The sequence below is a fragment of the Pyxicephalus adspersus genome, chromosome 2 (assembly GCF_032062135.1).
Source record: "Pyxicephalus adspersus chromosome 2, UCB_Pads_2.0, whole genome shotgun sequence".
In the NCBI taxonomy this organism is placed as follows: Eukaryota; Metazoa; Chordata; class Amphibia; order Anura; family Pyxicephalidae; genus Pyxicephalus; species Pyxicephalus adspersus.
In genome coordinates, this window is record NC_092859.1 from 100,672,687 (window position 1) to 100,686,604 (window position 13,918).

General features: G+C 34.4%; 1 protein-coding gene across 1 annotated transcript in view; it reads right to left on the reverse strand.

Annotated features, from left to right (window-relative positions):
- Positions 1 to 13,918, reverse strand: part of TBC1D22A (TBC1 domain family member 22A) — a 276,396-nt gene that overhangs the window by 237,305 nt on the left and 25,173 nt on the right. Inside the window, exon 4 of the mRNA XM_072401624.1 lies at positions 10,160 to 10,330. Coding sequence (XP_072257725.1) covers positions 10,160 to 10,330 — 171 coding nt within the window. The remainder of the gene's footprint in view (positions 1 to 10,159; positions 10,331 to 13,918) is intronic.

Genomic DNA, 13,918 nt, shown 5'->3' on the forward strand with positions numbered 1-13,918 from the left:
AAACAAGAATGGAAATCAAACTCAATAGATTGCCATGTGTCAAACGTGGGTAACCATTATTAATTTCACTTAGCAACATCAGAAAATCTATGTTTACTTTTATCTCCAAACCTTTCTTTACTGTAGATGCACTGCCACCAATAATATAATAAAAGAGAATAAAAGCCTGATAAAAGAATGAGAAGGAAGCTACATGTGTACTGCAGTCAATGAATAGAAGTCACGGGGGAACCAGCTGTCTGAACACAAAGGAACAATAATCTTAAATTATTTTTGTATACCTTTGTATTTTTTAACTTTTTCCAATTATGAAATTTCCCTGCACTTCCTGCTGCAACAAGATGTAAAAAATATTGTTAGATAACGGACAACTGTAAAATTTTGGATTTCCCCCAACTATGTCTCACTGACTATTGTCACAAGGACCAATAAAGACAAAAAGTTCTGTGGACCAAAATCCTGACATGTTACAAATCCTTCCTTGTTTAAGCAACTAAATAAATAAAGAATAAGGCACCCAATGAACAGTTTTTGTTTTTACTGAACTTACCTTTGATTCATGATTGGCTCATTTCATGAGTTCAAATTAAGAAAATACAACATAAAAAAAAATAGTGGTTTAAGATACATTTTCTTTTTTTATCATTACAATATATCTGGGAATTCTACTGACACTTACCGAATAAACCAAAGAAAAACCATAACACTTTATTCTTTATATGAAGCAATTCCTTATCAGTTTTTTTGCATTAGGACATCCTACAATATGAAAATTAAACATCTCTACCTACATAAAAAATATGTCTAGCAGAATCAAAACAGTACAAATGATTGCATTTTTACTAACATTGATTATCTAACTAAAAAAAAATCTTTTAAAAAATGCCCCCGACTAAATTTTTATACATCACATAAGGATTATCGGCTATTCAAGGGCACATTCACCTGTCACTAAGAACTATTTGTCCAATGCTGGGTCTTACTCATGCACACACGTTTTCCAGAAGTACAAAACATTTATAGCAAGAAAAAAAAATCATCATCTCAACTCTTTCATCACATTCATTATTCATTCTTTGGCACAAAATTGTTATTTCAGTAAGATTACTGTAAATCGCTACATGAGGAGATGGCTTGCATGAACAATTAAACGATGGAAACGATAAACTAGATTTAGCTTTATGTTCTTATAGCAAATTTCTTGAGCAATTTAGCAGCGCAAGGCTAAAAGAATTCCTTTTAATAGGAGCTGAATAGACCAGCAGCTCCCCCTTCAGATGAGAATGGAAAGGGATAAGATATACAGAGAATGCTCTGCCTGTGACCTTGGTAAAACAGTATGCTAATTAATTTTCACTTACATTTGTGTTCAGGTATCCATTAGCAAAACGAAGACCTACAGCCAGGAAAAGCACATCAGGAGGGAAAGCTGGACTAGAAATTCTCACACTGTTAGTTTTGCAAATCTTTTACTAGATGACAACTAAGCTTTAGGAATCTTCTGATCAGGTGGCTTCGCCAAGTCTCTAGGTACTTCAGAGATTTACAGGATTCAAAACCAGGAACATTACTAAGTCCTTTAAACATAGCTGCTTTTTTCAGAGCCAGTTTGAAATTAAAAACGTGGTTTTGGCATAATGTCTTATGGAACTAAAGTGAGGAAAAAAAAGTTTTGATTTTTTTCTTCTATGATTTTTTGTCTGTAGAACAATCCAAGCTCATTTTTAACATGCGAGAAATTAGTCAGGGTAACTTCATAACTGCAAAAGTTACAAAAACAGTGTCTGCAAAATGGCCCAAAAAAGTTGCTGAAGAGGCAAAGAAAATGCAAAAAGCTGCAGTGACGGCGATCTCATACCGATACAGTACTCTAATCAACAACTGTTAAGATATCAGGAGCATGGCTGAAGAGAGCTGAGGGAACTGTGACATAGCCGACACTGTGCTGAGAGCGTTTAGGACCACAGCCAAACAAAACTGCTGTGCTTCGTCCGACAACTAACTGCACAGGAGCGTTTACCAATAGATATCTTAAGGATATATTGTGTCCTTAATTAATTTAATTAGTCCCCATGAAGACCTTTAATCCATGGCAGAATACTGCAGAACTTTAATGCCTGTGGCTACAATTTACACTGCACTCTTCTTTTGTAGCCACTTCATTGTGAATCACCTACATCCATCATAAAATGTATGGAATCATAACACGGGCCTTTCTACGGGCAGGAAGCCGACATTGCAGTCTTCTCTGCTGCCAGAAATAGTAAAAACTAATAACAGCCCTTACACAGTTTGCCTGTATACACTACAAACACTTTTTCATTGGAAGAACAAATGTTCCAAAAATATATATTTTTTTCTATATTGATTCCAATTGTGTAGAGGTTAGTTTCAAGTACTTGTCCAAATTTTGCTCTCCAGTCGTTCAGTCATAAAAGAAAAAAAAGAGAATGCCTGGTACAAATTAGGGCGCACTCTCTGCCCCTCTTTAAAAATTGTGTACTTGGGAAGCCAACCACCAAACACCAGAGTTGTGATGCAGGAAGAATGGGAATAAGTAATTTGTGTAAGGTTACAATGTATTATTTTATGTGTGTGCATATATATATATATATATATATATATATATATATATATATCTCCATACAAACACAAATATACACGTGTACTCTTACATATAAGTATGCCTGACAGCCTTAGCATTATAGTACTGTTTAATGTGGCCTTGCACATGGCAGTTTTTAAATAATGAGTTATATGCTCAAGTACATGTAAATACACCATTAAATATACAAATGTAAAGGTTCTGCCTTTCAGAGAACTTCATGATAGAGTAGTACAAGGCATCAGCAGCATTAATTAAAGTCCATTAAAAATTCAAGAGCTCATGCTGCTCTGGAGATTACACAGGAAAAAACAGATGCTTATTGCTTCCTTAGCTGCTACTTTAAGTGTGGGAAAGCGTCAGATGAAATTTAATGCATACGGGCTATATGTTTTATTAGGAAACCTGGTGTGAACGAAGTCTCCAAAGGTCATAAGCATTCTCTGCAAGTAACTGAACACTCGTGTGGAAATACAGAAATGTTTATGTCAGTATAAACACTAAATGTGAATACTGAATTTGAACACTGATCCCTTTTCTTATATTATCACAGCAAACAAAAGAAAATACTAAATTAGAGAACATTTGTGAAAGGTATAGACAAATTCTGATCTGTTCTATTTTGAGTATTCCATACTAACTTAAAGAAACTAAGGTATCCATACACTGAAGAACTTGGTAGACCTTTAACATGCTGGGAGTATGATCGGACACATGGTGCATTGTCCAGAGGTAGTTAAGACTGGTATTATTACAAGTAGTTTTAGGAATTCCTATGGTGAGCCAAGAGGTAATATATTTATATAATAGGACTGCCCCAACACAGCTTGTCAGCCAGTATGATGTACACTTCTGTTCTGTACTGCAATCCCAAGATAAAAAAAGCCAGAACTTTTACCTAACATACTGAACTCACACAGGTCTAGTAAATTTAACTGTAGTTGTAAGATTTCATGATGTAAAAAAAGGTCTCATTATGCTTTTTCTTTGCAAACATCAAAAGGGTTAAAACCACCCGAGCCATCCTCATCAAATAGGATCTTGATAAAACTTCTGATACAGATGCAATCTTTTACTGCCTCATCAGCAGCACTCTCTAAAATAAAAAAAGAATACTAGTGATACGTTTACTAAACTCTGTACCTGTATTAGCAGTGAACAACATTTCAGAGGTCACTGGCATATCACAGAATGTGATCAAGACCTAACCCTGAGCAGCTCAGAACTTGATTTAGATTGCGTGAGAGCGGTGTACTTATATTTCATCTGATGAAAAGGGTGAGGCAGGGTGGCGGTAATTAGTGCACGTATTTCTTCAAAGCTAATAAATTTACTCTACTCTGAAAAGAGCTTCATAATTCCCTTATTGTGAAATAAAAGCCACTGCAGGTGTCAAATCATCAAATCACTTAGTAAACAAATGCTCAAGTTAGGACTTTTCATAGCAGTAGCAAAGTGTCTGATTCTTGGCTACGAAAACCCCTGAAAAGCCTCTAACAATGCCAGGTCTTATCAAAGCACCTTAACTAATCTTCTCAACCTGCTACACTATAGCCTAAAGGGCTTTAAATCACTGCATTTAGTAACAGTATAAAAATCGACAATTCTGTGGTTCACCGTGTCCAATTGCATTACCCAGTTCCAACACCATAGTTCATTAAAACCGGACAAGCAGCGATTAAATACAGCGACTTAATTTTGCAGAACACTACCCAACATTTATAAAAGATACAACCGTTGTGGGAATGTTATTTTCTCATCACACTGTAGAAAAGTAAAATGACTATTATTCTACATAGAAATGAGCGTGTATGAAGTGTATTTATTTATTTATTCTACTGCAATATAGCAGTAATAAAAAGAAAGGATATACCATTTAGTAAGGAAAGAAAAAAAAAAAATATATATATATATATATATAAATAATATATATTTTATATATATATTTTTTTTAATACAAATTGCTTAACAGAAACTGTATCCTACCCAAATGACACAGTTTTTACAATAAATATTTCAAAACGATGTGCCTTGAGATATGTCAAGCTATATTTTGTACCTTCACAAAGCGCATTTGACTGTAACTGGTAATTCTCCAGTGACTTTCACATGACAGAAGAGATCACATAAAGCTTTAAAGCAAAGATGGGAGAAAGCCGCTGCGCCCAAACTTCGTGTACAGCAAGAACATTAATTAACTTTATTTAAATGATCTCATTTTAACATCTTAGTGTGGTCATTTTTAATGTCTATTAGAACAAGCAAAATTATGGCTTCTGACAGCACACACGGCAAGCCCTGTCTCTGTTGCCTAATCTGTGCAGCCTAATTAGTAATAGAGAATTAATTCTGACACATTCAAAAATGGAAACAGAGAGACGATCGGTAGGTCATATTAGTGTATTCACATCTGTAATACTAAGCTTAATACTGCTCACTAATTAGATTTTTAAAAGAAATTGTTCACTTGATTAACATCCCTACCCTTTAGAAACACTGTTTGCCAACATTCACACCATTACATATTACCCTTTTCCTAGAATCAGATGTTAAACTTGTTTAAAAGTGACCCACACTCACAAAAGTATTTGCTACTCTATAGGGAACATTTAGAATTTGGAATATATGACCAAAAATGCACCTCTGTCTATAATATCTCCTAAAAATAGCAGTCTACTTCATTGTATGTGATTGTGGATAGACATTCCTGTACTTACAGCCTCATACCTGTATCTGTAGTGTCTAAGGCCTGTGATCAGTTATTGCTGTGTATAAATGTGTAAAAAATTGCACCCTTTCTATTGTATACAACTAGTGTACTTTGAAATGACATTTACTGACAGGCATGTACTCCAATGTACCAATTGTGCAATCCCCCCGGGGAAGTGTTGTTACATCTCTTTCTCTATAACATAGGGGACAATGATAGTGACCATGATAATCCTACATCTGTGAGGTTAACCAAAGCTGACAGTACCATATACATTATTATTATACTGATACAGTATAAACACTGTCAATGGTATATTAAAACAAAAAAACAACAACAGAAAGTGAGTTAATTGTTTCGAGTCTTTTGTACAAATATTTTTTGCAACCAAAAACAAACATGAAGATGCTGGGCTCCATCTTACCTCCTGCTAACCTCTATATGAATGGGATCAGTATATGCAGGACAGGAGAAATGTTCAATAACAATAGTAACAATAATATTTTTTAAAATTCAAACAAATGGCAGATGCTACAAGAGCAAATGATTACATTTTTTAGCATAGCTGAAACTTGCAACTTTCAAAATGGTGATGGACAGTCATAAGTCCATGGCCTTTATACTAGACCAGAACAAAGATCAAAGGAATTCAGGTACCTATTGCATTTTTATTACCACATACCACATATACAGGTTTTAACTAGTTATTATACTAGGATAACACTGGCAAAAATTTAACTCGCAGTGTACCACCTTATATTTAAAACTCTTTCCTGCTGGTGGAAGAAGCACCTTTCCAGTTAAAGGGGCTGTGACAGAGGAGAACAAAACTCCCTAGTCACTGCTCACAGATCTGCCTTTTCTACCTTACCCTGGAGTAAAGCAGAGTTATGTAATTGTATAACTACCATTTTAATAGTACCATGTACATCAAAAATCCAGTTTACTAAAATTTGGAACTATTTGCGATGTGGTAGTAAATATAATGGGCTTTTTTTATTTACGTCATCTAGGTGAAGAGTTTAGCTCTGTAATCTGTAACTATTAGGGTTTTTAAAACTGCTAAGGATGGATTATCATAGAAGTATCATGTTAATTCAACAAACCAACAATGTATTTCCTAAAATCATTTGCTATTAGGTGGTAGTTTCAGGTTTTCCCATGATAGTCTATCTTCACCAGTCCAGGAGAGCTGTAATAAATCAGACCCAATGTGCATGCACTAACTATATCAACAAGCAAACTACATTTGTTTTTCTCAGTAAGAAAAAGGATTTGAGAGATTTTAATGCTATGTAAAGGCAACACATGTATAAAAACATGTCCAGGAAAAGGTTAATATGTTTAGTTCCAATTAACTTTTTTTTAAAAGGTTAGGTCCATATATATAGGGATGCTCATACAAGTTTTGTTATTTTACCTGTTAACTGAAACATATTCAATATAAACTATATTATAAATTTAAACTAACCGCACTTATAAAACGAATATGGACTTAAAAGTACAGTACAGGTTTATTTTGTGAGTATCCTCATCCAAATTGGAGGAAGGGTTCAAGAATTAAAGCACTTTATTATGTACCAACCTGTACCAAGGGATCAAAAGTATTTGGACAACTGGGTCCTATAAAACCTTTGTTGTTTCATCATCATAAGCAGACAAAAAGGTCTGGAGTTTATTCCAGGTGTTGTTTGCACTTGGAGGATTTTGCTGTGAACCTACAACATGCGGTCAAAGAGGCTCTCCATGCAAGTGAAACAGATCATCTTAAGCAGCAAAAACATCACAGAAATTGCAAAAATATTAGAAGTGGTAAAATCTACAGTTTGGCACATTCTGAGAAAAAAAAAGAATGCACTGGAGAACTTACAACATCCAACCAAGTGAAGAACACTCTCTAGGAGGCAGGCATATCAAGTTACCATTAAGAGAAGACTTTATAAAAGTAAATACCGGGGGGTTGCAAACCACTCATAAGACTCAAGAAAAGAAAAGCTAGATTGGACTTTCTTAAAAAAAAAAAAAATTAAAGAATAAAAAAATAAAGTATTGGAACAGCATTCTTTGGACAAATAAAACTAAAATCAAGCTCTACCAGAATGATATAAAAAAAAAAAAAAAAAAGTGAGATTAGGCGGTACTTCACAACACGAATGGACAACTCAGGAGTTTATTAATACGGCAAAAGTAACCCAGGAGTTGATTAATTAAAAGAGATACAATATTCTCTATTGGCCATGTCGGTCACCTGATCCCAACCCAATCCAGCATACATTTCACTTGCTAAAGACCAAGCTTCAGGCAGAATAACCGACAAACAAACTGCAACTGAAAGCCCCTGTAGTAAAGGCAAACAAGAAAACCCAGCATCTGGTGACAACCATGGGTTCAAGACTTTGGCAGTAATTGCTTGCAAAGGATTTTCAACAAAGTGTTAAAAATGAACATGTTATTTTCAACTAGATTTATTTGTCTAATTATATTTGCCCCTAAAATGACTCCAGTGTATGTGTATAAAAATGACTCCAGTTTCTAAAATTTTTATACAAATATTTTGTTCAACCCATTACATAAAGTCAAAAGTCTGCACTTCAACTTCATCTCAATTTATTCATTAACACAATACAATTGTGATATGTACAGAACGAAATTTGGGAAAGCAGTGGCCTTGTCCAAATATTTATGGACCTAACTGTATTCTGTAATATTAAAGATGTTGCACCACTCATCTAAGTTACTTCTGCAGTAGTTTTTAAAAACATTTTGCATGCATACATAAGATTATGCAAATTTAATGTGCAATATTTAACAGATTTAAAATAAAATATTTACCTATTTTAATGAAAATTAAAATGAAATGTGAACAGAACTGTTCCTACCGTAGTAACATTTAGCAATCAGCTATCTGATAAAGTTTGCAATAGGAGAGACTCTGGGGTCATCAGGGTTAAGCATGTAAAGCCAAGTGGAACAAGGATTGGGACCATAAATCACATGAAAAGCCCAGTTTTATTATTGTGAGCATAAACACATATTGAGTGAAACTTTTTAATGCATTTTTATTAGTGTATTGTTTTACTTGTTACCATAAATACACTATGACTAAAACATCAAAGCCATGATGGAAAATCTTTTTATTTAGATGCATTTTACATGTAAATTTAGCACCCATTTTCTTGACATTTCACATGAGTTTGTCTGTTCTACCAAACAACTGGCATGCAAATATACACTTTCAAACCACTCCATTCATACAAACGGGAAAAACATTAAAATCATATTGTACATAGAAATGCCAACAACAACAAGAGAAGACTGGGGCTTTAGAGGCTTACTGCATACATTTCCGTACCCATAGGTTTCACAAATGGATACCAGTAGAAGTTATGATTATACCAAAAAAAGTTAGACTATATGTTCACTATTCCTTTAATTGGCACACTACAAAACGATTTTAAAGACCGTTCTTTGTAATACCCATAGGGCATATTTATCGAGAAAACACAAAGCAAGTATATTCTCTCTAAAAAAATTCTTCAGCAAGAATTTCAGCGAAGGATTTTTTTCAGGTTATAAAATCTTATCAAAATGGATTCTGCAATGGTTTAGTAGATGACTGCTCTACTAAAAAAAATAATCAGACTTTCTGTTTCCATAATCTTGCCGTGTTTAGAAGCTAGAGGTGTATGTGCAAGTATTACAATAATATATAACCTACTGAAATAAAAAGCTAGCCAACTATAAGCTTTAACAAATAATTTGAAAGCGTAACTTAAGAGTTTGTATTTTACATATATCTCAATACAGTGAAAGCAAGATGTTCTTTTACATTCAAATGTGAATTCTCTGTAAAAAGTCAGCTCATAATGGGTTCCTGATGGCTTGTTGCATTTAAATAGGCCTGTATTTTTAATCATTTGTATGTGCTATATTTTCATTCAATGTATCTAAAATACAAAAAAAACCCTGTTCTTTCAATCAGTAGGAATGTTAATGTCAAGTGCTTTCATAAAAAAAAGGAAACAGAAAAGTTCTGCTCAAAAAGCTAATACATGGCCAACTGTAAAAACACTTCTTTTGTTGGTTTAAAACCTCTGAATAAATTTAGACAAGGCTACATAAATTGCAAATGACCTTGGTGCTTTTAACGTCAGCTTGAATAGCTTAAACTTAAAGTTGAACTCTAGGATGAAGGTGTTTTGTTGCCAAATCCTCCCCCTCACCAAATACAATCGACGATTTATTAAATTTAGTTTTAATCATAAAACAATCAGCAGAAAAGTACCTATTTATTACCCGTGATTCCATAACTCCCAAATCATTTATAAAAGCCCTGGGCATAAGGGGGATGTATGAGGAGGAGGCAGATTTGTGGGCAGTTACAGAGAAGTTCGCATATCCTCTATCACCACCCCAGTAACTGGAAAGCTGCTTCTGATTGCACCCACACTTGCAAGTTTCTTTCCTCAAAGGAGAGGGCAGGAATAGAGCATATGAAAGCCTCAATTACTGGCAATTGTAAACATGATGACTATAGTCTAAAGGCCATGAGACTCGTTATGGTTTTAAAAACACTCCATCATAACTTCAGAAAGTTGACCAACCAGATCCTTAGCATCAAACTGACATGGGGTGAAGGTAAATTAATGAAACCCGCAAAGACAAAATAAATTAAAAAGTTTTAGCTCAAGATATATTTCGGAAAAATTTGTAATTTTCCTGAACTATATTATATTACCAAGTTTAACTATAAAAAAAATCTTTGACCAAAATTCATTTCAAGCTATTCTCATTTGTACAATTTTTTCGAAAGTCGTAATTTATGAAAAAAAGAAAACACTTACCAAGGTCAGTATTTGGACCTGCAAGGAGCTGTTTGAATTTTTCTAGCCGAAATGCTTCTCTTTCTGATAACCCAGCAGTGTTCATAAGGGCTTGGTCTGCCAGCTTGTTGACCACTGCAGCAGATGTCTGCTGAGGCACCGATTGGTGTCGCTGTAAAGAATGTTTCTCACCTGCAGAACAAATGGTATAGTCAAGATTATTTGTATACATATATTGGCAAAATATAGCTAAATTTTAGACACTTTGCCTAATGCACACCCTCAAATAGATCATTTTCTAAGCAACACTAAAAATACAATAGATATCTAATTCTTTACAAATTAGTAGCAACACCATCAAAGCTGCTTGAAGGATGACATCTTGTCATTTTGTTTGCCTGGGCCAGTATCATGTAATTGCCATGCCCCGCTGGAGTTCATTCATTCCCAGCAAGCAAAGGGATACCTCTGATTGCTGGGTAACATGGGAAGCAAAGCTTTTTGACAGACACCCAAAGATTAGGAATGTAGGAGGGACGCATGTCCCTTTCTGCAATAATGACCTCCCTAATCATGAATTTAAAAAAAAAAAAAAACTACCGCATCAAAAAGTCAACTCACAAATCGTCATATTTTTGTCAGAAATAAAAACATGAAGAAATTGCAATCACATTTTAAACGTTAAACTAATAAAACAACAACCATTTAAAGCATAACTAAACCACAAAAACAAAAATGTAAATCAAAGCATTAACAATGTAGTGGTTGCATTACTTTTTCATAATCTGTCCAATGTGAGTAAAATTCCCTCTAAAACAGTTGTCAAAGGAAAAAAATGTCTAGATTTCCCTCTATTGTTCTTCTGGTGGCAACTAAACTTTTGCATTTATCCTGACTTTTATTTTTTGTAAAACTAGTGATCAGGATTACACAGAGTGAATCTCACTAATAACGTTCTCATTACTATAAATATGTTCCTATCAGTCACCAATTTGAATAATCATTTTCCATATGGAGTAGAGTCGTGTTTCTTTTCCTTTTCTCTCTTATCTTTTAATATTTTTCCCTAAATGTTTAATAGCACTTAACAGAAAAACATGTTTTGATAGGAACATTGTAAAATCTTCAGTTTGCATTTATAATCTGTATGACTCAAACTGAAAATCTTGGAAGAGGTGTTAATCTGCCTCTGCTAATTTCTAGACATACACAATAAATTGACATAGACAGGGAAATGTGTGAAAAACTTCAAACCTTATGAGATATGCTAAAGGGGAACTACATTCAGTGCTTACACATTTTGAATTATCGTAAGAATTGTTTGAGAGCAAGTGTTGGCATAAATTTATATTTTTAGAGTCTTGCTGCAAAGTTTCCATGATTGTTTTCCTCAAAATGAGGTCTGAAAGTTCTCGTTTTAGTTGCTATGTGCATGTCACATATTGAAATGAAATTTTTTGCTAAAACAACACCTAAATCAAATGGGATACACAACAGTCTACCAAAAAATAATTATTATTATTATTATTATTATTAATATTCAGTCTAACTAATACATATGTTTTGAGAGAGCAAAAGTAAAACACAATCAGGATCTAATACAGTACATTGACCTAAAGTGAAGATGTTGGCATATCAGTGAGTGATGAACTCCTTGTCATAGCTCATTTTACTGTTCAATCAGCCAGACGACTGGGGGTTCTTTTATTACCCCCCCCCCCCCCCCCCTATATACAAGCCATAAAGTGTAACTGCATTAACTATAACTGGACACAAAGACATGAAAACACATTAACTGCCATAATTTCCCCCTCCCAAGGCTCAACCTTACCATTCTTACTCATGCTATGCAATAATGGCATATTATCTTAACAATATATATTTCTATGAACCAATCTGCAATGTTCATTAGCCTTTGGCAAGTTCATACTTACACTTTTCTATGATTCAACATTTCTATGTTCCAACATTTCAAAAAGACCAAATTTCATCGTAAAAAAAAAACTATAAAATGCCCCACAGGGTTTTTCCCTACCTACTTGAGGTGCTGAGAGGAAGAGATGGGGATGACTCTGTCCCCTGACCAAAGATCCCGTGTGATACAACGGACACATACATTTTCCATATGTAGCAAATTTCAGATGTGAACAGGATAGAGGAACTTTCCTACACATATTTTGGTCTTGCCTACAAGACTTTTGATCTACATGTGCTGGTTTGATCCAGCCTTCTTCCTTCTCCATTACAGTGATAGACCCCTGAAAACATACCGTAGGTTGGTTTTTAGACACATGGTTAATGTAGCTGGAGCATGTGAACCTTTATTAAAAAAACAACCACACCCACCATTTTGAACCCATAACCTTTCCCTAACCCTACCTTTACTGCCCCCACGTCTGTTGTTGTCTGTTGGTTCAACCTCCCTGCCCCCTTTTTTTTGTTTCTTTCTGGATGATAATGATTATTTATACAGGTAAACATTGCTCAGGATTGTGTTTTTTATATATACACCAGAATTCTATGTTATTGATGTCCGTTATGTTTGTTTAATAAAGTTGAAAAATAAAATAAAAAGAAAAAAAATGCAATGTTTTATATGCACACAAAACAATGGTACCTTGAAAAGCTTTACCATTCCGTAGACCACAAGTAAAGACTCCAAAGTTCTGTATTATTAACTTACATACTCCTGGGCAACCACTTTCATTCTTGCTGCAAGATCTTACAAAAGATGAGCAATCTATCATACACATAACTTATTAGGTAGGAGAACTTTTTTTTTCATGTTGTTTGCTAACATCAACAAATTTTCTCACAGCCAGGACAGATTAACTAAACCCCTTAGACTAAAACTATAAAAACTACTTCTACAACATTCTATTACTGATTCCTAGGGGGAAAATAAACAACAATCAAAAAGGCTAAACATACTTTTTTTTAGCCATTTATCCTACTAGAGGATTATTTTGATCATAACCCTAACAATTTAAATTCCTTCTGTTTTAAATCCAATACATATTGCATGCTCAACCACAAGTGCTTACTTTTTTTTTACCTTTCTTCTCCCTTAAAATCCCCTTTCTTCTACCTCCCTAAAAATCAGATAATGCTTAGAGATAAATTAAGTTCTTTTTAACCAAGCCTGAAGTACAAATTCCTTTACAAAATCAATGAAAGTCTTACTTTTGGACTAATTAAATAAAAAATATAAAACATGGCCCTAGATGATCTGGATAAGGCGCACACAGTTTTCAGGAGTCATTATCCAACAAGCTTTAAAACACAAAAAGGACAGATCAATATTTAACCTGAAATATAAACTCCAAAGACTCACACTAACTACATCCATCTCTTCAATAGGTAAAACTTATGAAAGTCACTGGTCAGTGCAATAGACTGGTTGCAATATTGGCATAGTTTTGCCATTATCATAAAAACCGTGCCTTGTTTTCAGGGCAGATCCATAAACCCCTAAATCCCTGAATCCTGACAAAAACCTAAAGGGAAACTAAACCTTGCTCTACTCTCCTATCCACATTCTGTCACAGGGTGCCGCTATCTTTTTCCTTCTTGATTTCCTACTTGGGACCTTCAGCCATTTTGATTGGACAGACCGGTATGACACAACACCCGTGCAAGTGAGAGGAAGTTTATTTATTCCTGGCAATAAATTCTGCCCTGCCTGATCATAAATTTGAAAGAGCAACTTTAGTTCCAATTTAAAAAAGGAAGGAACACAACATTCTGTATAAATGTGCCATAAGTCACTTCCCATGCAAT